Here is a 21315-nt window from a genome sequence, read left to right as displayed (position 1 = left end):
AATATTGAATGTAAAGAAATGAAAATTGGAGCGAAATTTTTATAAATTTCCAAGTTTAAATAAAAGCTGTAAAGGAAGGAAGGGGAGAATAAAAATAGTGTTTTTCATTTTACCACTTCATTAAAAAGACAGTTGTCTTTATATGGTGCTTTTATACTTTTATACTTTTCTAAGTCATTATCTCATTTTAATTTCCGGGCAACTTAAAGACAAGATAATTATTCCGTCCACTATTCAAAGAAAGGAAATCTTGGTGTCTGGTCCTAATGATTCAATCGCCAAGCCCTTATTGTACAGCAGGGTTAGTAAAATTTTCTGTGCAGGGTCATATCTATACTAATAAAAGCCTTGGGGGTGATCAGGCCAGCAGGGGAGGGTATTTGGGGGCAATCAGGCTCTCAGAGGAGCAGTTAGGTGTCAATCAGGTCAGCAAGGGAGCAGTTAGGGGGCAATCAAGCAAGCAGGTGAACGGTTAGGAGCCAGCGGTCCCGGATTGTGAGAGGGATGTCCAACTGCAGGTTTAGGCCTGATTCCACAGGGATAAGGCCTAAACCTGCAGTTGGACATCTCCCGAGGGGTCCCATATTGAAGAGGGTGCAGGCTGGACTGAGGGACACCCACCCCGTGCACCAATTTCGTGCACCGGGCCTCTAGTCTGGGATATAATGATCAACATAAACTGATGTACAAAAATATATCCAGAGACAAATGGCAGGGGAGGGGAGGGTTACAGATCAACCAAAGGACTTGTATGCATACATATTAGCATAACCAATGGACACAGACACTAGGGCGGTGGGGGCTTGCCTTCGGGAGTGTGAGTGGCGGGCGGGGGTCAATGGGGAAGAAAGGAGACATATGTAATACTTTTCTTAAATTAAAAAAAAAAGTCCTACAATTGGAGAAGTAAAGAAGAAAGCACATTGAGATTGGTAGGAGGTGCGGAACAGGCTTGTCCAGCACCCACGTGTGCCGCGTTTTTAATCAGGAGGTAGATTATCTCTGCACAGGCCACCCAAAGAAGGATGTCCCAGCCCCACACCAGACCCCCAGGCCAGGGTCCCAGAGCTGGGAAAAGAAGTCCCTACAGGCAGTAAGAACTATGGGCTGTAAAAAACTGTGGATTGGGGCTCAGTGACCCAGAGGATGCTGGAGATCCAGTTGTTCCTCTTAACCAGTTAACTGCCACGCGTCCAAAATGGAAACCATCTCCATTTCTTCCATATGCACTGGAATATTTACGAATTTAAGTTACCACAATTTTCTTTACAAACCCAGAAATGTCACTAAAAAGTCTGATTTTTAAATTGGGTGACCAGAGTTTGCGGCTATAGATGCGGGCGGTGTGTGGGGAAGGTCCATTGCTTGTGTCTATATACGCTTATGGTGTACAAATGGTTAAAAGGCCAGCACCATGAACTGACTTTACAAGGTCCTGCTTGCTCTAAACTCCAGCACGAAGACAAGGTTCTAGGGAACACAGACACATACAAGGAGGAACTGGATTGTCTGGCATTGAGGCAGGAACTTGGGGGTGGCTTTCTCCCAGATGGAGGTACTCGCAGGGATCATTGTTCCTATGATTGGACTTCTCTGGTCACAGGGCTGACTGGCAGCCATTTGTTTGCTCCACCCTGGTGATTCGCTAAGACCCCCACCTTATCCAATTTACAATCCCACCTAAACTGTGTGTATCAGCTTTTGCATACAAATGGCCTTTCCTTGCTCAGGGTAAAAATGTCTCAAAGTGCAGCTGGGTCAGGGAGCTCCAAACCTATCAATAAAAGGCCCAAGACCCAGCACCAGCACCAGCCTGCCTTGCTTCATAGCTGGGCCTATCTGGGCACTTCTAAACCCGATACAAAGAGAAGGAATCTGCAGATCTCTCTGTAGCTTCTGCTGGGTGGCCCCAGGCACTGGCTGACTTTGCATCTCCCTGGAGACCCAAGAGCCAGGGTATCCAGTGGTCAATGTCAGACTATACCAGATTACAACTCTACACACCCATACGCGACATACTCAACAGGCAAGAGTCAGTAAGCACCAAAGCCCTACTGAACCAAGTCCTGTTCTATAGGGGTGTCTCCTGCACAGCAGCTCTCCCACTGTAGTCATAGCTGGTCCTCACAGCCAATTGGCCTGGAGATCAATTCCTCCTAATGACACCAACAGCAATCAAGTCTCAACTACAAGACTGTGCACCCAGCCCACAAAGGGTTCACAGCTCAGGTGACTGGGGAGGCTGAGCCACTGGGCCCTATAGAACACCTACTATACAAGGCCACTCTACCAACTCAAGGAGACATAGCAGCTCTACCCAATACATAGAAACAAACACAGGGAAGCAGCCAAAATGCAGAGACAGGGAGGCATGTCGCAAATGAAAGAAATGGAAGAGAGCAGACTACTGGATATAGAGTTCAAAACCATGGTTATAAGGTTACTCAAGAATCTTTTAGAAACCTCCAAAAAAAAAAAAAAAAAAGGAAAAGGACCAGTTAGACATTAAGCATACACTGACTGAAATAAAGAATATTCAGGGTACAGGGATCCAACAGTGGAGTGGAAGATTCTGAGAATCAAATCAATGCTTTGAAATATGAGGAAGCAAAAAACACCCAATCAGAAGAGCAAAAATAAAAAAGAATCCAAAAATGTGAGGATGGTGTAAGGAGCCTCTGGGACAACTTCAAGCATACCAACATTCGCATTGTGAGGGTGCCAGAGGAGGAGAGAGAGCAAGATATTGAGGAACTATTTGAAGAAATAATGACAGAAAACTTCCCCCACCTGGTGAAAGAAATAGACTTACAAGTTCAGGAAGCGCACAGAACCCCAAACAAGAGGAAGCCAAAGAGGACCACACCAAGACACATCATAATTAAAATGCCAAGAGCAAAAGACAAAGAGAGAATCTTAAAAGCAGCAAGAGAAAAACAGTTAGTTACCTACAAGGGAGCACCCATACGATTGTCAGCTGATTTCTCAACAGAAACTATGCAGGCCAGAGGGAGTGGCAAGAAATACTCAAAGTGATGAACAGCAAGGATCTACAACCAAGATTACTCTACCCAGCAAAGCTCTCATTTAGAATTGAAGGTCAGATAAAGAGCTTCACAGACAAGAAAAGGTTATAGGAGTTCATCACCACCAAACCAGTATTATATGAAATGCTGAAGGGTATTCTCTAAGAGGAAGAAAAAGATAAAAAATATTAACAACAAAATGGCAACAAATACATACCTATCAACAACTGAATCTAAAAATAAAAATAAACCAATAGGAAATCTAATGAATAGAATAAACTGGTGAATAAAATAGAATCAGAGGCATGGAAATGGAACAGATTGATGATTCTCAGAGGGAAGGGGGGCAGGGAGAAAGAGAGGGACATCTGTAATAATCTCAACAAAAAGATTAGTATGGGCATGTGCATACTAGAGGCCCGGTGCATGAAATTTGTGCATGGGAGGGTGGTGCCCTCAGCCCAGCCTGCACCCTCTCCCATCCGGGACCCCTCAGGGGAAGTCTGACTGCTGACCGCTGGCTCCTAATCATTCACCAGCCTGCCTGCCTGGTCACTCCTAACTGCCCACGCCCCACTGGCCTGATCTCCCTTCACTGCCTCTGCGGTTCCAGACTGATTACTCCTAACTGCCCCCTGCTGCTGGCCAGGTCGCCCCCAACTGTACCCTCTCTGCCAGCCTGGTCGCTCCTAACTGCCCCCCCCCACCAGCCTAGTCACCCCTAACTGTCCCCCCTGCCAACCTGGTCACCCCCAACTACCTCCCCTGCCGTCCTGGTCACCCCCAAACGCCCCCCCCTGCTGACCTGGTCACCCCCAACTGCACCCCCGCCAGCCTGGTCACCCCTCACAGCCCCCCACTGGCCTGGTCGACGCAGCCTGCTGTTCAGTCATTTGATCGTCCCTCACTAACCCTCCTGCTGGCCTGGTCGCCCCAAGCATCCTGCTTGTTCAGTCGTTTGGTTTTCCCATGGGCCGGCCCTGTTTGGCTGGGCAGCTGAAATCCGAGGCTTGCCTGCACCTCGGGCCAGCCCTGGGGGGCTGGGGAGCTGAGGGGACTGGGCGCTGCCATCTTTGAGGGCATGGCAGTCAATTAGCCTATTCCCTCCTTATTGGCTGTGGGTGCCGCCATTTTGTGAGGGTGTGACAGTCAATTAGCATATTCTCTCTTTATTAGATAGGATATCCATTACCTCTGAACACAGACAATAGGGTGGTGAAGACCTGGGTTGGGGTGGGAACCAGGTGGAGGGGGACAATAGGGAGAAAGAGAGGGACATCTGTAATAATCTCAACAAAAAAGATTTTTTAAAAATTAATAATAAAAGAAAAAAAAAGCAGGAATGGCAGGTACATCTAAGGTGAATTTTGAAGGTCAAGTTGGAAGAGAACACTATGCTTCTCTAGTTTAGCTTTGACTGCTTAACACATGGACTAGATCCAGTAATTTCCCTTCCTCAACAACTTTTCATCAAGCTCTTCAAGTACTATTACAGAGAAATTCCACAATAGGTATAAAAAATACAAAGAACTGAACAGTGTAATGTGGTGCATGGCCTACTATCATTTATGTAAAAAAAGAGAAAATGAATAAAAACACAGTTGTTTTTACATACATAAAAAAAATCTCTGGAAAGATACCCTCTGTCTAGTAATGTTTGTGGAGAGGGAAACTAGTTGGGTGTTGGGAGATGGGGTGGAAGTGAAACTTTTCAACTACATAATCTGTAATACTTTGGGGGCTTTGACCCAGGCAAATATATTTAGTATTCAAAACACTTAATTACTTGCCTTATCTAATAAGATCCTTTCTATCTCCCTGCCCCACACCACACTTTTTATTTCAGCATGACATTCAAGGCTTATGTACTGTTTTAGCTCACGTCTGCTTATAATCTTCTACACACCCTGTAATCTAAACACTCTGCTTTCCTCCCTTTTTATTTTATTTATTTTTTTAATTATTATATTAAATATATTTTATTGATTTTTTACAGAGAGGAAGGGAGCGGGAGAGTTAGAAACATCGATGAGAGAGAAACATCAATCAGCTGCCTCCTGCATCTCCCCCCCCCACCCCCACTGGGGATGTGCCTGCAGCCAAGGTACATGCCCTTGACCGGAATCGAACCCGGGACCTTTCAGTCCGCAGGCCGAAGCACTGAGCCAAACCGGTCAGGGCATGCTTTCCTCCCTTTTTAAAAAAATTTATTTTTATTGATTTCAGAGAGGAAGGAAGAGGGAGAGATAGAAACATCAACGATGAGAATCATTGATCAGCTGCCTCCTGCAAGCCCCCCACTGGGGATCGAGCCTACAACCCGGCCATGTGCCCTTGACCGGAATCGAACCTGGGACCTTTCAGTTCACAGGCCAACGCTCTATCCACTGAGCAAAACCGGGTAGGGCTGCTTTTCTCACTCTTAAGCAAGGTTTGTTAGGGACAGTTATGTGTGCTAGAACAGTGGCTTCCAAAATTTTTTGAGAAGCCCCAGTAAGAAATACATTTTATGTCATAATCCACTGTACCTAAAATAAATGTATGTGCCTTGGCCTATGTGCTCAGGGCACAGGCCTGGGTTGCAGGCTCAATTCCCGGTAGGGGGTGTGCAGGAGAGGCAGCCAATCAATGTTTCTCTCTCCTTCCCCCTTCTCTCTCAAAAAATTAATAAAAATTATTTTAAATAAATAAATCTATAATAATAAAAGTGTAATATGATAATTAGACCAGACGTCCTTGCAGATGACCTTCTAGACGAAGCCGGGGCTGCCAGGGAAGCCCAGTCCCAGGTGCCAGCAGCCAGGGGAAGGAAGGCCTACTCTTACACAAATTTTGTGCATCGGGCCTCTAGTAAGCAAATAAATGTATGTAATTAAAACAAAATCTTCATGAAACTACAATGAATCATTACTATGCGTTATGTTCTCTGATATTTTCTATTTTATTTCTTTAAAAAATTGCTGGTCACAAACTACTAATGTCATGAACATACTAGAATATAAGCACCTTAGGGGCAAGAACTAAGAGGTCATTATATGCCCATGGCTTCTGTCCAGCTTTGCACACAGGAAGCAGTCACTGACTCAACAAGAATTGAGTCTTTACTAAGTACTCTGTATCCTGTTAGGTGCTGGGATAGAAACATGCATAAGAAGTTAAATCACTACTTAGGAGTTTGAGATAAATTCTATTTTATACCAGATATTTGAAATGCACTATTAGATATGTACAATTATTTTACATTTTACTGAACACTTTAGAAATCCCTGGAAGTTTGATCTAGATTAATTATTATAAAAATAACCTCATTTCACAGGCAACTATTTGTATTAAACAGATTCTAGGTAGAGTTACACAATTCCCTCAAGTAAAACTATCTTTTCACTTAAGCTCATAATCATTACTGGCAAAAATGCTGCCTTAAATCTTTTTTGAAGGTAACTGGGTATAAAATAAAAACATTCTTCCTCCAAATCCCAGTCCCTCCCCCCAAAATATCCACATATGTCATATCAAAAATGTGTTTTCCTAAAAGAAAAAAATCACTCCCAAGAAAATATAAATATATAGCAAGTGAAATGCAAAACTATAAAAGGTGAAAATTGATGCTTTGAGGAATAGAATTTAAGAAACAGCAAAAGCAAAGATTACATTTGGAACAAGGAAAGGAGTAGAAATGAGGGTGAGAAGACTAGAATAAAAAATATTACTGAAATAAGGATAAACAATACAAAGATACAAAAAATAAAGAATTAAACATAGTGCCCTGGCTGGGTGACTCAGTTGATTGGAGCATCATCTCTTATACCAAAAGGTTGTGGGTCCAATTCCCAGTCAGAGCACATACCTAGGTTGCAGGTTGGACCCCCGGTAGGGGGCATATGGGAGGCAACCCTATAGATGTTTCTTTCTCTTTCTCTCCCTCCCGTTCTCCCTCCCTCTCTCCCTTCCCCTCTCTAAAATCAATAAACATATCCTTGGGTGAGGATTAAATAAAAAAGACTTAAAAATAGTAAGGGAGGAAATCTAGAAATTTTTCTAATTTAACAATGCCAGAAATAAGAAAGATATTAAATTCCCACCACGGTGCTGAACTCTGGTCATTGGCCTAATGGGTTGTGTCTTATTTTTCAACCCATATGTTTAAAGAAACAAAATACATCAAAAAACTTTTCAACAACTAATACAGAAATAAAACCTACATTAACTCTCTTTTTACATCTAATAAAAATGACTAACAATCACCCTAGCCAGTGTGGCTCAGTGGATAGAGCATCAGCCTGTGGACTGAAGGGTCCCAGGGTTTGATTCCAGTCAAGGGCACCTACCTCAGTTGTAGGCTCGATCCCCAGTCCCAGGTTGGGCGTGCATGCAACCAATCTGTGTCTCTCTCTCACATTGATGTTTCTCTCTCTCTCTCTCTCTCTCTCTCTCTCTCTCTCTCACTCCCTTCTACTCTCTCTAAAAATCAATGGAAAAATATCCTCGGGTGAGGAATAAAAATAAATAAATAAATGTGGTTTTTTTTTTTAAATATACAATATAGCAAAAACTAAGAATTTGCAGAAAGGAAGACAGACAATGAAACCTAAATTATTTTTCTTTTTACATATAGCAAGGAGGAATTAAGACTATGATTATCAAGGCCTAAGAATTTATAGTTGCACATTTTTTTAAAGTAGCAGGGATGGTATTTTTTAAATATATTTTTTATTGATTTCAGAGAGGAAGGGAGAGGGGGAGAGAGAGAGATAGAAACATCAATGATGAGAATCATTGACTGGTTGCCTCCTGCATGCCCCCTATTGATCAAGTCCACAACCAGGGCATGTGTCCTTTACCAGAACTGAACCCAGGGCCCTTCTGTACACAGGAGGACAATCTATCCACTGAGCCAAACCAGCTAGGGCAGCAGGGATAGTATTAATAATTCAATAAAAGGAAGAGCAATACATTCATCTATTAGTGGATACGTAGGTTGTTTCCATATCTTGGCTAGTGTAAATAATGCTGCAATGAACATAGGGGTGCACATATATCTTTCCAAGTTGGTGTTTTATTTCCTTTAGATAAATACCCAGAAGTGAAATTACAAAGTCATATGGCAACTCAATTTTTTTTTTTTTTATCTTTACCTGAGGATATTTTTTCCAACTGATTTTTAGAGAGAGTGGAAGGGAGGGAGAGACAGAAACATCGATGTGAGAGAGACAGATTGATTGGTTGCCTTCCACACGTGCCCCAACCAGGACCAGAAATGAACTTGCAACCCAGGTACGTGCCCTTGACCAGACCTGAACCTGCAATCTTTCCGTGCGAGGGCCGACACTCTAATCACTGAGCCACACTAGCCAGGACTGGCAGTTCTATTTTTAAGGAACCTTCATACTTTTTTCCCATAGTGGATACACCAATTTATGTTCTCCCCAATGGTGCAGGAGAGTACCCTTTGCTCCACATCATCACTAACACTTATTTGTTGTCTTTTTGATAATAGCCATCTGACAAGTATGAGGTGATATCTCATTGTGGTTTTGATTTGCATTTCCCCTAATACAGCGATTTTCAACCTTTTTCATCTCATGGCACATATAAACTAGTTACTAAAATTCTGTAGCATACCAAAATATATATGTATATTATAAAATATTGAAAATTGCTGCCCTGCCCTAGCCGGTTTGGCTCAGTGGATAAGAGCGTTGGCCTGAGGACTAAAGGGTCCCAGGTTCGATTCCAGCCAAGGGCACATGCCCCGGTTGTGGGCTCGATCCCCAGTGGGGACTTGCAGGAGGCAACCAATCAATGATTCTCGCTCATCACTGATGTTTCTATTTCTCTATCTCTCTCCCTTCCTCTCCGAAATCAATAATAAATAAATAAATATATAATAATATATATATATATATATATTTTTTAAATATGGGAGCTTGTTAAAAAAAAAAAACAAAATTGCTGCCCTAATGATTAGGGATGTTAAGCATCTTTTCATGTGTCTGTTGGCCATCTGTATGTCTCCTTTGGAAACAACCTAGGTGTTCATCAATAGATGAATGGATAAAGATGATGTGGTGGCGCGCGCGCGCGCGCACACACACACACACACACACACACACAGGAAAATTACTCAGCCATAAAAAAGAATGAAAACTTGCCATTTGTGACAAAATGAATGGACCTAGAGGGTATGATGCTATGTTAAAAAAGTCAGAGGAAGACAAATACCGTATGATTTCACTTATTTGTAGAATCTAAAAACAAACAAAAAAATAACACAGAAACAGATTCCTACAGAGAACTGATAGTTGACAGAGGGAAGGGGGTTTAAAAGATGGGTGAAAAATGGGGATGTAATGTACAGCATAGGGAACATAGTCAATAGTATTGTAATAACTCTGTATGGTGATAGATGGTAACTAGACTTATTGTGATCATTTTATAAGGTATACAATTGTCAAATCTCTATGTTGTACTCCTAAAAATACGTCAACTATACTTTAATAAAAGAGCACTACATAACATGATAGACTAAGCTTAAAAACACCAACAGTGTGACAAGTTAAATGTACATAAAATACAATATAGAACGTATCCATCTCTGCTAAGACTCTAACTGCTCTCCTATAACCATTGGATGCTTAATTAAACAACCAGATTTTACAATAGATAATAACCTATATACTGAAATGGAAAAACTATTTGCTTCCAGTCTTGTGGTCATTTACTCAATAAATTAATCATTAATAAAAAGGTTCATTATTTAAGTTATTTTACAAAAAGCTAAACAAGCAAGAGTTCCCGTTATTAATACAAAGTTCTTTTCATCAGAATTGAATAATGGACTAGGCTTGCCTCTAAAGATAATAGCTAGGCATTTATATTAAGAATAAACGTTGCCCTAGCTGGTTTGGCTCACTGGATAGAGCATTGGCCTGCGGGCCAAAGGGTCCTGGGTTCAATTCCGCCCAAGGGCACGTACCTGGATTGCAGGCTCCTCCCTGGCCCGGGCCCTGGTCGGGTCTCCTGCAGGAGGCAACCAATCGATGTGTTTCTCTCACATCGATGTTTCTCTCTGTCTTTCCCTCTCTTCCACTCTCCCTAAAAATCAATGGAAAAATATCTTCGGGTGATGATTAACCAAAATAAATAAATAAATGAATGAATAAATAACTTTCATATATAAAAAACTGAAAAAATACAGATGTAGCCAGCTCCGAGAATGGTAGATGATTTAAAAACACTGCACAGCTATTCATACAAAGGCTGAGAACCTGAGGAAAATAACCCCATTATTTAAAATATTTAGTAAAAAAAAGTCACATGCCAAGACCAAAATTCTAATTATTAAGCTACCACATGTAAAAACAAGATACAGCCGAAACCGGTTTGGCTCAGTGGATAGAGCGTCGGCCTGCGGACTCAAGGGTCCCAGGTTCGAATCCGGTCAAGGGCATGTACCTTGGTTGCGGGCACATCCCCAGTAGGGAGTGTGCAAGAGGCAGCTGATCGATGTTTCTAACTCTCTATCCCTCTCTCTCCCTCTCTGTAAAAAATCAATAAAATATATTTTAAAAAAAACAAGATACATTCTTGAGAAAGTGCAGAGGGACACTGTTCCTAGAGAGCTCCTCTCTTTTTCTATTATCTTCCAATTTGGCTAATGGTATCTACTGATACATATTTAGAATGTAATCTATTTATTCAACCAGCTGTTCTGGCTCAATGTGGATTTAGAATTTGAAAACATGTGGCTTTAGAGTTATATAATAAAATGTAATATAAGACAGATATCTTTTTTAAAGACTCAAATATGTATATTATTATTATCATCATCACCATCCATGACACCAGAATATATAGCAGGCACTGTAGTAAGTACTTTTCCCCAGTATTTTATTTATAATTAAACAACCTTGCCATATAGGTTGTGTTAGTTTTCCCCATTTTTTAAATGTGGAAACCAAGGCTTAGAGAAGTAACTTGCCCAGAGTTATCATGAATGGCTGATCTCTAATCTAAAGCAGGCTAATCAACTAAAAAGAAGTGCATTTAACCATACTCCTATCTGTAGTCAATTAAAAACCAACTAACCAAAAAGAAATCCAAACCAAAACAACATTAACCATTGCCTCACTCTTATAGGGTTCCAGGTTGTCAAGGAAAGGTAATTATTATACTCAGGTATCATCTCATTTAAAAATAACTTTTAAAAGATAACAAAAATAAATAAATAATTTAAAAAATAACTTTTATCCCTAGCTCATTTTGCTCAGTGGATAGAGCATTGCCCTGCGGACCGAAGGGTCCTGGGTTGGACTCCGGTCAAGGGCATGTACCTGGGTTTCAGGCTAGATCACAGACCCTGGTCTATGCGTGTGTGGGAGGCAAACAATTGGTGTGAGAGAAACACATCAATATTTCTCGGTCTTGCCCTCTCTCTGAAAATCAATGGAAAAATATCCTCAGGTGTGGATTACAAAAATAAAATAAAATAAAAATAAGAATTACTTTTAGACCGGGCCGGCATTGCTCAGTGGTTGAACATTGACCTATGAACCAGAATTCGAGGTTTGAATAAAAAACAAAAAAAAAACAAAAAGAAAAAAAAAAGAATTCGAGGTTTGATTCAGGGTCAGGACACATGCCTGGGTTGCAGGGCTTGATCCCTGGTGTGGGGTTTGCAGGAGGCAGCCGATCAATGATTCTCTCTCATCATTGATGTTTCTCTCTCTCTCCCTCTCTGAAATTATATATATATATATACACACATATATATATATATATACACATATATATATATATATACACACATATATATATATATATATATAAAGTAAAATTAAAATCACTTCTAAAAGACTACCTCTGCGTACTGCTAATGCACTCAGAAGAGCATGTTCTTTCCCAGAAATTAAAAACTTAGGAGCAGTACGTGCAATCCACCCTAGGGACTTTCATGCTTAAGCTTTAAAGCAAAATGATTTTACAAACACAGAAAAAAGTTCTGCATAGATATAAGTCATATAAATGGTGACATCAGGGATAGAGAGAGGGTCAAATGGATAATGAGAGGTTTGGAGAACTTTTGTTTGGTTTACTATATACTTCTATATTGTTTCAATTTTAAATTACATTTCAACCAGTCAAAATCAAACACACACCTGAAATCCAGATGGTATGAAATAATTTTACTTCCTTTATCCTTTTTTGAACTTGAACAGCTCAAAATAATCTTTCTGAGAATCCAAAGAAGCATTTATAAAATTATGGTCAAAAGCAACAAAAGACCTTTCCCTGCTGATAGCGCTCTCGAAAACATAGTGAACGTTCCTAAAACCCGCCGAACTTTCTGTAAGAAGTGTGGCAAGCATCAACCCCACAGAGTAACACAGTACAAGAATTGTATGCTCAGGGAAAGCAGCCTTATGACAGGAAGCAAAGTGGCTATGGTGGGCAGACTAAGCCGATTTTCCGAAAAAAGGCTAAAACTATAAAAAAGATTGTGCTGAGGCTTGAATGCATTAAGCCTAACTGCAGATCTAAGAGAATGCTAGCTATTAAGAGATGCAAGCATTTTGAACTGGGAGGAGATAAGAAGAGAAAGGGTCAAGTGATCCAGCTCTAAGCTTCATATTTTGTCTTATTATATGACAGTAAAATCTTGGTATGTTCAAAACAACAACGAAAGAGCCCTAGCAGGTTTGTCTCAGTGGATAGTGCTGGCCTGCAGACTGAAAGGTCCTGGGTTCGATTCCGGTCAAGGGTACATGCCCGGGTTGCGAGCTTGATCCCCAGTAGGGGGCGTGCAGGAGGCAGCTGATCAATGATTCTCTCTCATCATTGATGTTTCTCTCTCTCTGTGAAATCAATTAAAATACATATATATTTTAAAAGAAGAGCTAGACACAACTGCTTTTAAATTTACTTTAGCAGCTGTAGTGAATTACTATGAAAAAAGCAAATAGTGAAAAGTTATAACACTGCCCTAGCCAGTTTGGCTCAGTAGATAAGAGCGTTGGCCTGCGGACTGAAGGGTCCCAGGTTTGATACCCAGTCCAGGGCATGTAGGAGGCAGCTGATCAATGATTCTCACCCCTCATTGATGTTTCTATTTCTCTCTCCTTCTCCCTTCCTCTCTGAAATCAATAAAAATATATTTAATAAAAAATTATAACACTGATTTTAGGTAGAACAATGCAATTGAACAATAGCAGGTAATAATTCTGAAGTACAAGAAACAGAAAAACATAAAAATATAAGCTATGTGCTCTTAAAACATAAATGGATATAACAGAATCAATGTATCAGGAAAAATATTTTTGAACCCAAAAGCTCTAGAAAAATATTCAAGGTAAAGTAACAAGGTAAATTAACAACCAAAATCAATGTCATAAATATGAACTAAAGAAAGTACATCATAGAAATTAAAGATGCTGTACAGTGTATCCAAATAAACACCCTATATATGAACAAATGGAAAAAATCACCTTTGATGACGAGTTTTCTCTCCTAAAGTAAAACTATTTGCTTTAAACACTGCACTACAGAGGCATTTAAAGGGCTATATGGTGTATTAGTGAGGCAGCATTGTAGGGAAAGTGCACTGAACTAGAAATAGAAACTTGGGCATCTTAGCTTGAGTCTCCTGCTATGCCAATATATGACTCTGGGCACATTATTTAACTTCCTTGAGACTCAGTTTCCTTGTTAGTAGAATAGCGATAATAATTACTACCCTATCTACTTCACAAAGGGTTTCTATGCTTAAATGAGATAAGAGATGAACTTTTATAGGCTGCCATGTGCACTCGACGAAGATATTAGATCACATGATCTCTTAAGGCCTTTCTAACTCTTAACTCTGTAATTCTACTTTTATTGTTGTACAACTCAGAAGCCATGTAAGGAATCTAACAACATAGCCAAATGAGGTGGGTTTATCCTGAAGCAATAGCTGAGGTACTACTACTACTACCTGACACATAGCATTATAATACTTAAGGTATCAGCACTGTAATGCTTATGGTATTACATAGCATTATTACCATGTGTTGGTCATTGTTCTTAGTGTTTTGCATGCATTGACTCATTTAATTTTCACAGCAACAGGAAATGGTGATCTCAATTGACAAACCACAAGTGAAAAGGCCACACTGGCTTATGAAATAAGTTTGACTTATATTTCTGTATCATAGTGCTTCAAGGTATTTTTCACATTTTATTTGATTCTTATAAGCAACCCCATGAGGTAAATAGGACAGGCATTTTCCCCCTATGTTACAGAGGAGGAAACTAAAGCCGAGTTCCTTGCCCAAGATCAAAAGGGTAATTGCAATCAAAACTAGATCCTAATCTAGGATTTGTCAATCACCATACTACCTCTGCAACTAAAATAAACAGATGAGCCCTGGATGGTGTGGCTCAGTTGGTTGAGCATCTTCTCATGCACCAAGAGGTAACAGGTTTGATATCCCGTCAGGGCACATGCCCGGGTTGCACATGCCCGGGTTGAATCCCAGCAGGGACGTGCAGGAGGCAGCCAATCCATGTTTTTCTCTCTCCCTCCCTCTCTCTCTAAAATCAATAAAAACAGCCCTGGCTGGTTTTGCTCAGTGGATAGAGCATCGGCCTGCAGACTGAAAGGTCTCAGGTTCGATTTCGGTCAAGGGCATGTACTGGAGACAGCTGATCGATGATGTTTCTCTCATTGATGTTTCTGGCTCTCTATCCCTCTCCCTTCCTCTCTGTAAAAAATCAATAAAATATATTTTAAAAAATAATAATAATAAAATAAAATCAATAAAAACATATTTAAATAGATAAAATGAACATATATAAAACTATGAATTCTGATCAACCCAACAACATCATTTCTCACAAGCTACTCATTAATGCAAAAACTCAAACTACTGGACTCTGAAATATTTTTTTTTAAATACAAAACTGCTGATACTATAATGCGAAATAACTTCTTAAATTGGTTGTGTCAAAAATATAGTAAGGCAGACGGGCTGGCGTAGCTCAGTGGTTGAGAGTGATTGAACCAGGAGGTCATGGTTTGATTCCCAGTCAGGGCACTAGCCCGGGTTGGGAGCTCGCTGCCCAGTGTAGGGTGTGCAGGAAGCAGCCGATCAATGATTCTCATCATTAACGTTTCTCTCTCTTCCTTCCTCTCTGAAATCAATACAAATGTATTTTAAAAAAATACAGTAGGACAGCCCTGGCCAACATGGCTCAGTTGGTTGGAGCATCATCCCATACACCAAAAAGGTGGCAGGTTTGATTCCTGGTCAGGGCACATACCCAGGTTGCAGGTTCTATCCCTGGTCAGGGCGCGTTCGGGAGGCAACTGATCTATGTTTCTCTGTCTCTTCCTTCCCATAAAATCAATTTTAAAAATTCAATAGGGCAAAATAAGTTGGTAGCAAGAATTCTAAATTATTAATTGTCCTTAAGAGTATATTTAAATTACACACTTCAAGTACAGACCCATTTGCTAAGCATGAAAAACAAACCTGGACCTCATGCGAAGCTGCTGGGCTACAACCTGCAGCTCATTTTTTTGTGTAAGGTGTGTCCCAGGAGGTAAGAACACAAAAAGAAAAAGAAATGGGAAAAGGCTAACAGGAAGGAGATAGACAAAAGTATATGGAGAATATCTGCATTTCTTGAGGCCTTTCCTATAGGTGAGTAACACAACTTAGCAAGTACAACAGAATGACAAGTCACCAAAAATCATCTTTGGGATTCAGGCATAGTTTTGTAAAACCTCTATTATACGAAAGTACTCCTAATTGTAAATCATAATCAGATGGGTCCAAGATAAGCCCAATTTATACCAATATGATTGTACCCATAGCTTATTAAAGTGTGCATAAATTAATAAGAAATTATAATTTGAGAGGAACCAAAAGGCTACATAAGGACCTGTATTAGGGAGAATACTTTGTAAAGTATATGATTGTCTAACCACTATGCTGTACACATGAAACTAATACAGAATAATATTAAGTGTAAACTAAAATTGAAAAAATTTCTAAATGTAAAAACATAAAATAAAAGTCGTATACATCCAACTCAGTTTACACTGACCAAAGCTGGTTATCCACATTAATACATACCTGATAGAGTTCTTCTAAATTGTACTTAATGGAAGTACTATTCTGGATAGCTTCCACTGCTTCTTTCAGTTTCTGCCATGTTTCATCTGTGTAGTTTTCTGGTAATTTAGGCTTATCTAGATAACATATAAAAAGTTGATATCAGAATAATATGTAAGACAGAGCAACACAACTTGTCAGAGCAACAGAAGGATCCATAAAATACAATAATATTACTACTTTTTAAGGGTAAATTGTGATCTTTATAATTATTACACCTGAATACTCAAGTAACCACTGTATTTAGGCTTAGTATAAAGAATAAAATTTGAAATGGCAGAGTATTATTTAAGTCATTTTGAGTCACCTATTAAAACTGAAAGTGAGGTTTTTTCCTACTATTGACTGTATTGCTTCAAAAAATAAAAATTCAAGAATGACAAAAAAAAGCAATCCTGATCTTATTCCATCATGTGTAAAACCTCAGTCAGTCCACATGAATTTTATACCTGAGTTTTAAAATACTGAGAACCTATTATATACAAGGTACTTTATAAACATCTTAATTTTCCTAATAATGCCTTGAGCAAGATATCTTTTTCCCTATTTTGCAACTGAGAAAACTGAGGCTGGAAGATGTATTTAGTAAGGTTTGCCCAAGGTCACTATAGTCAGTCAGTGGCAAAATTGGGATTCTAATCCAAGTCTGTTTGGCCCCCACATTTATGCAGGGTCTACATAAATGGAGACAACCATTTTTAATTCAGGTTTGAATTTAAACTACATTGAGCACAGTGAGATTTTTAAAAATTAAAACACCTCAATGACTTCAGAATGTAGCATTTTCAGAAAGGAAAGGAACATGTTAATCCAGGCTTTAATTTCCTTTATCAGCAACAAGTATTTTTTAAACTAAAACATCTAAATGCCTTAAAAAAGTGTTTTCCGTTTCTAAGAGGGAGAGAAAAAATCCAAACAAAATCTGAAACCAGTATGCAAATGCAATTAGGATCACAGCTCATCCATTTAAAAACCCTTGGCTATAAACCGATGTATTTTAAGTGAAACAGTGAACACATTAGTCAATTGTAATTTATATCTACTTCAGAAAAGTCTACTATTAAATCAGGAAGATTACAACACACTCTTGAGAGCCTGGGAATGGAAGAGGAGTGATAGAAAAAAAAAGGTTAAAAATAAACACTATAACCCTCTACTTGAGACAAAATAGAGCATATTCCTGATTTCTAAATTAATGTTGAAAACACAAGCATGGAAAATCTATTTTCCCAATATTGATATTTAGTCACAAGGCACTAATCTGGTAATTACTTTAGTTCATTCATTTACTTCTCCATTTAACAGTTTAGCATCTATTACCTGCAGCTAAGAGTGTTGAAAAAGTCAGAAAAATAGAAACACAGCCAACAGCTGCAAACTAATTCAGCTCAACTGACATTTTTTAAATTGCTAATTTTATACTTATATCAATGTATTCATTATACTCTCAATCACATATCTCGAACAGAAAAATGAACAAATGTTCTGAAAAGCTGCAGGTCAGTACTTTAAAAACCACTTTAATGGTAAAATATAGGTATAGTAATTTTTCCTATCTTTAGATTAGTGGTACAGAGAGTTACTACTTCTGAGTATATACACCATTTTTCACTTCCAAACCCTACCTCTGGAAAGAAATGCAGAGATCATAAATATTTTTCTCCAAATATTGCTTCCACTGAGTTTCAAGAATATAGTACTCAACATTATGAATCTAACTATAAATCTCTGAGCATGAAATGATCATCATTGCTACCTGCATTTCTAGAAACTGGAGAATGTGGCCTACTGAAGCACAAAAATAAAAATCCCAGCAGTGCTAAGACTGTGCACCTGAAATAAAGGAAGCTCTTTAGAATATAAATCTCTCACCTGTAAAATCCGGATCACTCATACCGAATGTCAATATTATAAGGAACAACAGATTAGCTACAATAAACTGAGATAGATCTCAAAATCCTGCACAGAAACACCCCAGTGTATGCTTCAGCACAAGGATACCAACCACCCCTAATGAACCCTCCACCTAAAAAAGGACCTCCCCTCCACCTCATTGATTATGCATAAAACATTAGACCACCTCTATTCTGTTTAATATATTAACATAAATAGGCACGTGACCGCTCTCAAGTGTCAAATTCTTAGGTGATTATGGATTTTAGCCTTGGTTACCTTTAAAGTTCTTGATCACTAACTTCTTAGCAGAGCCAGGCTTGCTGTTAGCAAAGCTAGAGGCGGTTGTAGAAGATTTAGCCAGGCCGTTTGCGTGATGCACTGAAGCCACAGAAGAGATTAATATACTCTTATTTTTAAGTTGCTGCTGCTGAGATGTTGCAGCAGTTGGTGAAGATGAGGAGGAGGAGGAGGAGGAGGATTCCTCAGCCATCTTCGCATCAAAACCTACAAACTCCAGGGTGTCTTCAAAGCGCAGCTTCTTCTGTATCGGTACGTGGCTGGAAGCAGCCAACGAAACCCCCACGCAGAAAGACGAGGTTGAAGGGGATGCCGAATCCCTAGGTGGTAAAGGAGGAGTGGAAGAGGAGGGAGAGGTAGAATCAAAGTCGTCTCTCTCGTTACTACTGTTACTGCCGCTACTGCTGCTGCTGCTGCTATTTAACTTTCTCTTCTTGGCAGAGGTGGGCGGAGTGGTGCTGGTATTACCATCAGTGGCAGATCTGACCTCCTGAGCAGCAGCAGCAGCTGAGGGATTGGGGGAAGAAAAACCTGTTGGAAACATGAAAATAGCGGGGTCAAGAGGCAGAGGAGCATCAAAAACCTACGTTTAGGTGCCTTGCGTGCGTGTAGGAGAGAAGGTGGCAATGCTAGAGGGGGAAGGGAAGAAAGAAGAGAGGAGAAACACAGAGGACAAGAAGGAAAGTGAAGGGGGGGGGGGCTACACCGGGGGAATGGGAGGGTTTGGGAAGGCGGATAGGCTGACACCAGGAGCGAGCAGAACAAGGGGGGGGGAGAGCGAATGAGAAGGCAGACAGGTAAACGGCCAAACCGTCCGCCTTTCCAGCTTTTCGGTCTCTCTCTCCCCCCCTTGCTGCAGAAGCGACTCAGTGAGTCTGTGAGGCGGCAGCTCCTCCCCCCCCCCCCCTTCTCTCCCTCTAGGAGGGAGGAGAGCTGCCCTGGCTGGGGGGAGGGGGAGCGAGCTGGGGCTTGTTATTGTCAATAGCACGGGAGGCTAAAGATGGCGCTACTTCCGGTCACGCGGCAGCTAGAGCGGGGCGGTGTCAGAACCGGAGAGTGGAGGAGGGTGGAGAGAAGCACTGCGGTCTCCAGGGGGGCGGGGGAGCTGGCAGGCGGCGGGAAAGCAGCGACCGAGGTGCTCTGGACGCTCGGACTCTAGGGCTCTCGCCCGCTCTCCCCCCGCCTCACTCTCCCGCCCCCCGTTTCACTCTCCCGCTCCCCCTCTCACTCTCCCGCCTCCCTTTCCCTCTCCTGCCCCCCGGTTCACTCTCCCGCTCCCCCTCTCACTCTCCTGCTCCCTCTTCTCCCTCCCTCCCTCCCCAAGCCAAGCAGCACTCTCCTCACCCTGCTCCCCGAAACTCCCACCGGCTCCTTAACGGTCCCGCGGGAAGCTCCGTGCCGCAGCGTCCTTACCGGAAGTGACTGAAGAGATACTTTTCATAGCTCCCAGATCCAGAAGCCCCCAGGTCCGCAGGACTTGGGGGGTGTGGGGGAGGGGGAAAAAAAGGGTGAGAGCTTTGGCCCCGGCGGAGGGGGCGGGCCTTCGAGACACCTTCGGAGCTACTGATTGGAGCTTTGTGAACGCAACGCCGGCGCGGGGCGGGGGGGGGGGGGGGGGGGGAGAAAGGTGGTGGGAGACGGGATCCGGACGGATCCCGAAAGGGAGGGAAGGTGGTGACTGTGAGGGGCGGGGTGAGCTAGATGGGAAAATAGGGGAGGAGGGAAAGAGGGATGGAGAAAGGGAGGAAGTAAAGAGCAACGGAAGGGAGAATGGAAACTTTGAAAGAGATAAAGGAATAAGGAGTGGCAAGGGAAGGAGTAACCCGAAGTGGATAAAAAAAAAAAAATCATCATGCCACTATGCTGCTAGGGAGGAATGTCATGATAGGAATGGGAAAACAGTTTAGATAGCAAGAAAAGGAGTTTTTGATTTGGTTGAGCTGTGAATTGTTTCTCTTATGTCAAGGACACCAATAACCCAATACTGAATAGGGCCTGAGTTTTTATATCTTTCTCAGTTATGTAGCTGCGAACCCTTTTTCCTTCCTACCAGGAGCATTTTATAAGATGGCAAGCCAAAGTTAAGGGTGCATTCTAAGGCTGAAAAACAGGAAGGTAACTAACATACCCCCTCCCCAAACACATACCACACCACAATTCCCAGGACCAACCCGACCCCATCAGTCATTAACCCAGTAGTATACAGACTAAACAAAGTCATTTAATTTTACTAAATCTCAGCTCATATACATTGTCTAAAAGGAGAAAATTTAGGAGAATATTGGTTAAAAATATTAAAACAACATTTTCTATCATTGTATTCCACGACCCAAATTTTTGATTACTCATAAGAACAAACCTCTAAATTTTGTTAAATTGTAAACCTTGTAAATCTCCTGCTGGGAGTTTTTATTTAACCTGAGAACACTGCGGGGAGAGAACACAGTGTCAAATAAAGCTAAATTTGCCAACCTGTTGATTGTTCTAACTGGAGAAACATTCAACAAGCATGTATTGAAAGACTTTATATGCCAGAAGCTATGCCAGGTCCTGCCATTGAGAAGCCAGTGAGGTAAGAGAGTTTCAAAACTAATTTCCATATACTACTATAACAGGTGTCCAAAGTGCTGTGGAAACAGGTGAAACAAGAAATTTGGGGGGATTTTGTAATGGAGTTTCACAGAAGAATTGATGTTCATGCTGGGTCTTAAAGTGGGAGTTGCCAAAAAGATGAGAAAGAAGGTAAAAGGCATTCTGGACAGTGGGAAACAGGCTAAGGAGGGAGTTGTGAGAGGGCCTGGCCTACTTATAGAAATATGAAAAGTGTAGTGGAAAGTAGGATGTGTCTGGTTGGAAGTAACGAAGGTGAGGCTCAAGAGTGCCTGGCACAAAAAGCAAAAAAATTTGGAGTCTACCCTGTAGGCTAGGATAGATAACAT

At 41.0% G+C, this 21315-nt stretch overlaps 1 protein-coding gene and 1 pseudogene across 3 annotated transcripts in view; one reads left to right on the top strand and one right to left on the bottom strand.

Annotated features, from left to right (window-relative positions):
• The window catches only part of CUL4B (cullin 4B), a 78692-nt gene that overhangs the window by 36255 nt on the left and 21122 nt on the right, over positions 1-21315 (bottom strand). For 2 of the 3 annotated variants that reach the window (XM_028132046.2, XM_028132048.2), the window contains exons 1-3: positions 19790-19842; positions 18356-18907; positions 16145-16260 (exon numbers count right to left, since the gene is read on the bottom strand). In XM_028132046.2, the coding sequence (XP_027987847.1) occupies positions 16145-16260; positions 18356-18907; positions 19790-19817 (696 nt within the window). In that variant the 5' untranslated portion in view covers positions 19818-19842. Of the gene's footprint in view, positions 1-16144; positions 16261-18355; positions 18908-19789; positions 19843-21315 lie in introns of those variants that run through there. The other variant, XM_054709830.1, reaches the window with a different exon arrangement.
• Positions 12290-12648, top strand: LOC114227936 (60S ribosomal protein L36a-like; annotated as a pseudogene).

The sequence above is a fragment of the Eptesicus fuscus genome, chromosome 1 (genome assembly GCF_027574615.1).
Source record: "Eptesicus fuscus isolate TK198812 chromosome 1, DD_ASM_mEF_20220401, whole genome shotgun sequence".
Lineage (NCBI taxonomy): Eukaryota > Metazoa > Chordata > Mammalia > Chiroptera > Vespertilionidae > Eptesicus > Eptesicus fuscus.
Note: the sequence above shows the minus strand (reverse complement) of the source record. Positions and strands in the feature narration are given on the sequence as shown.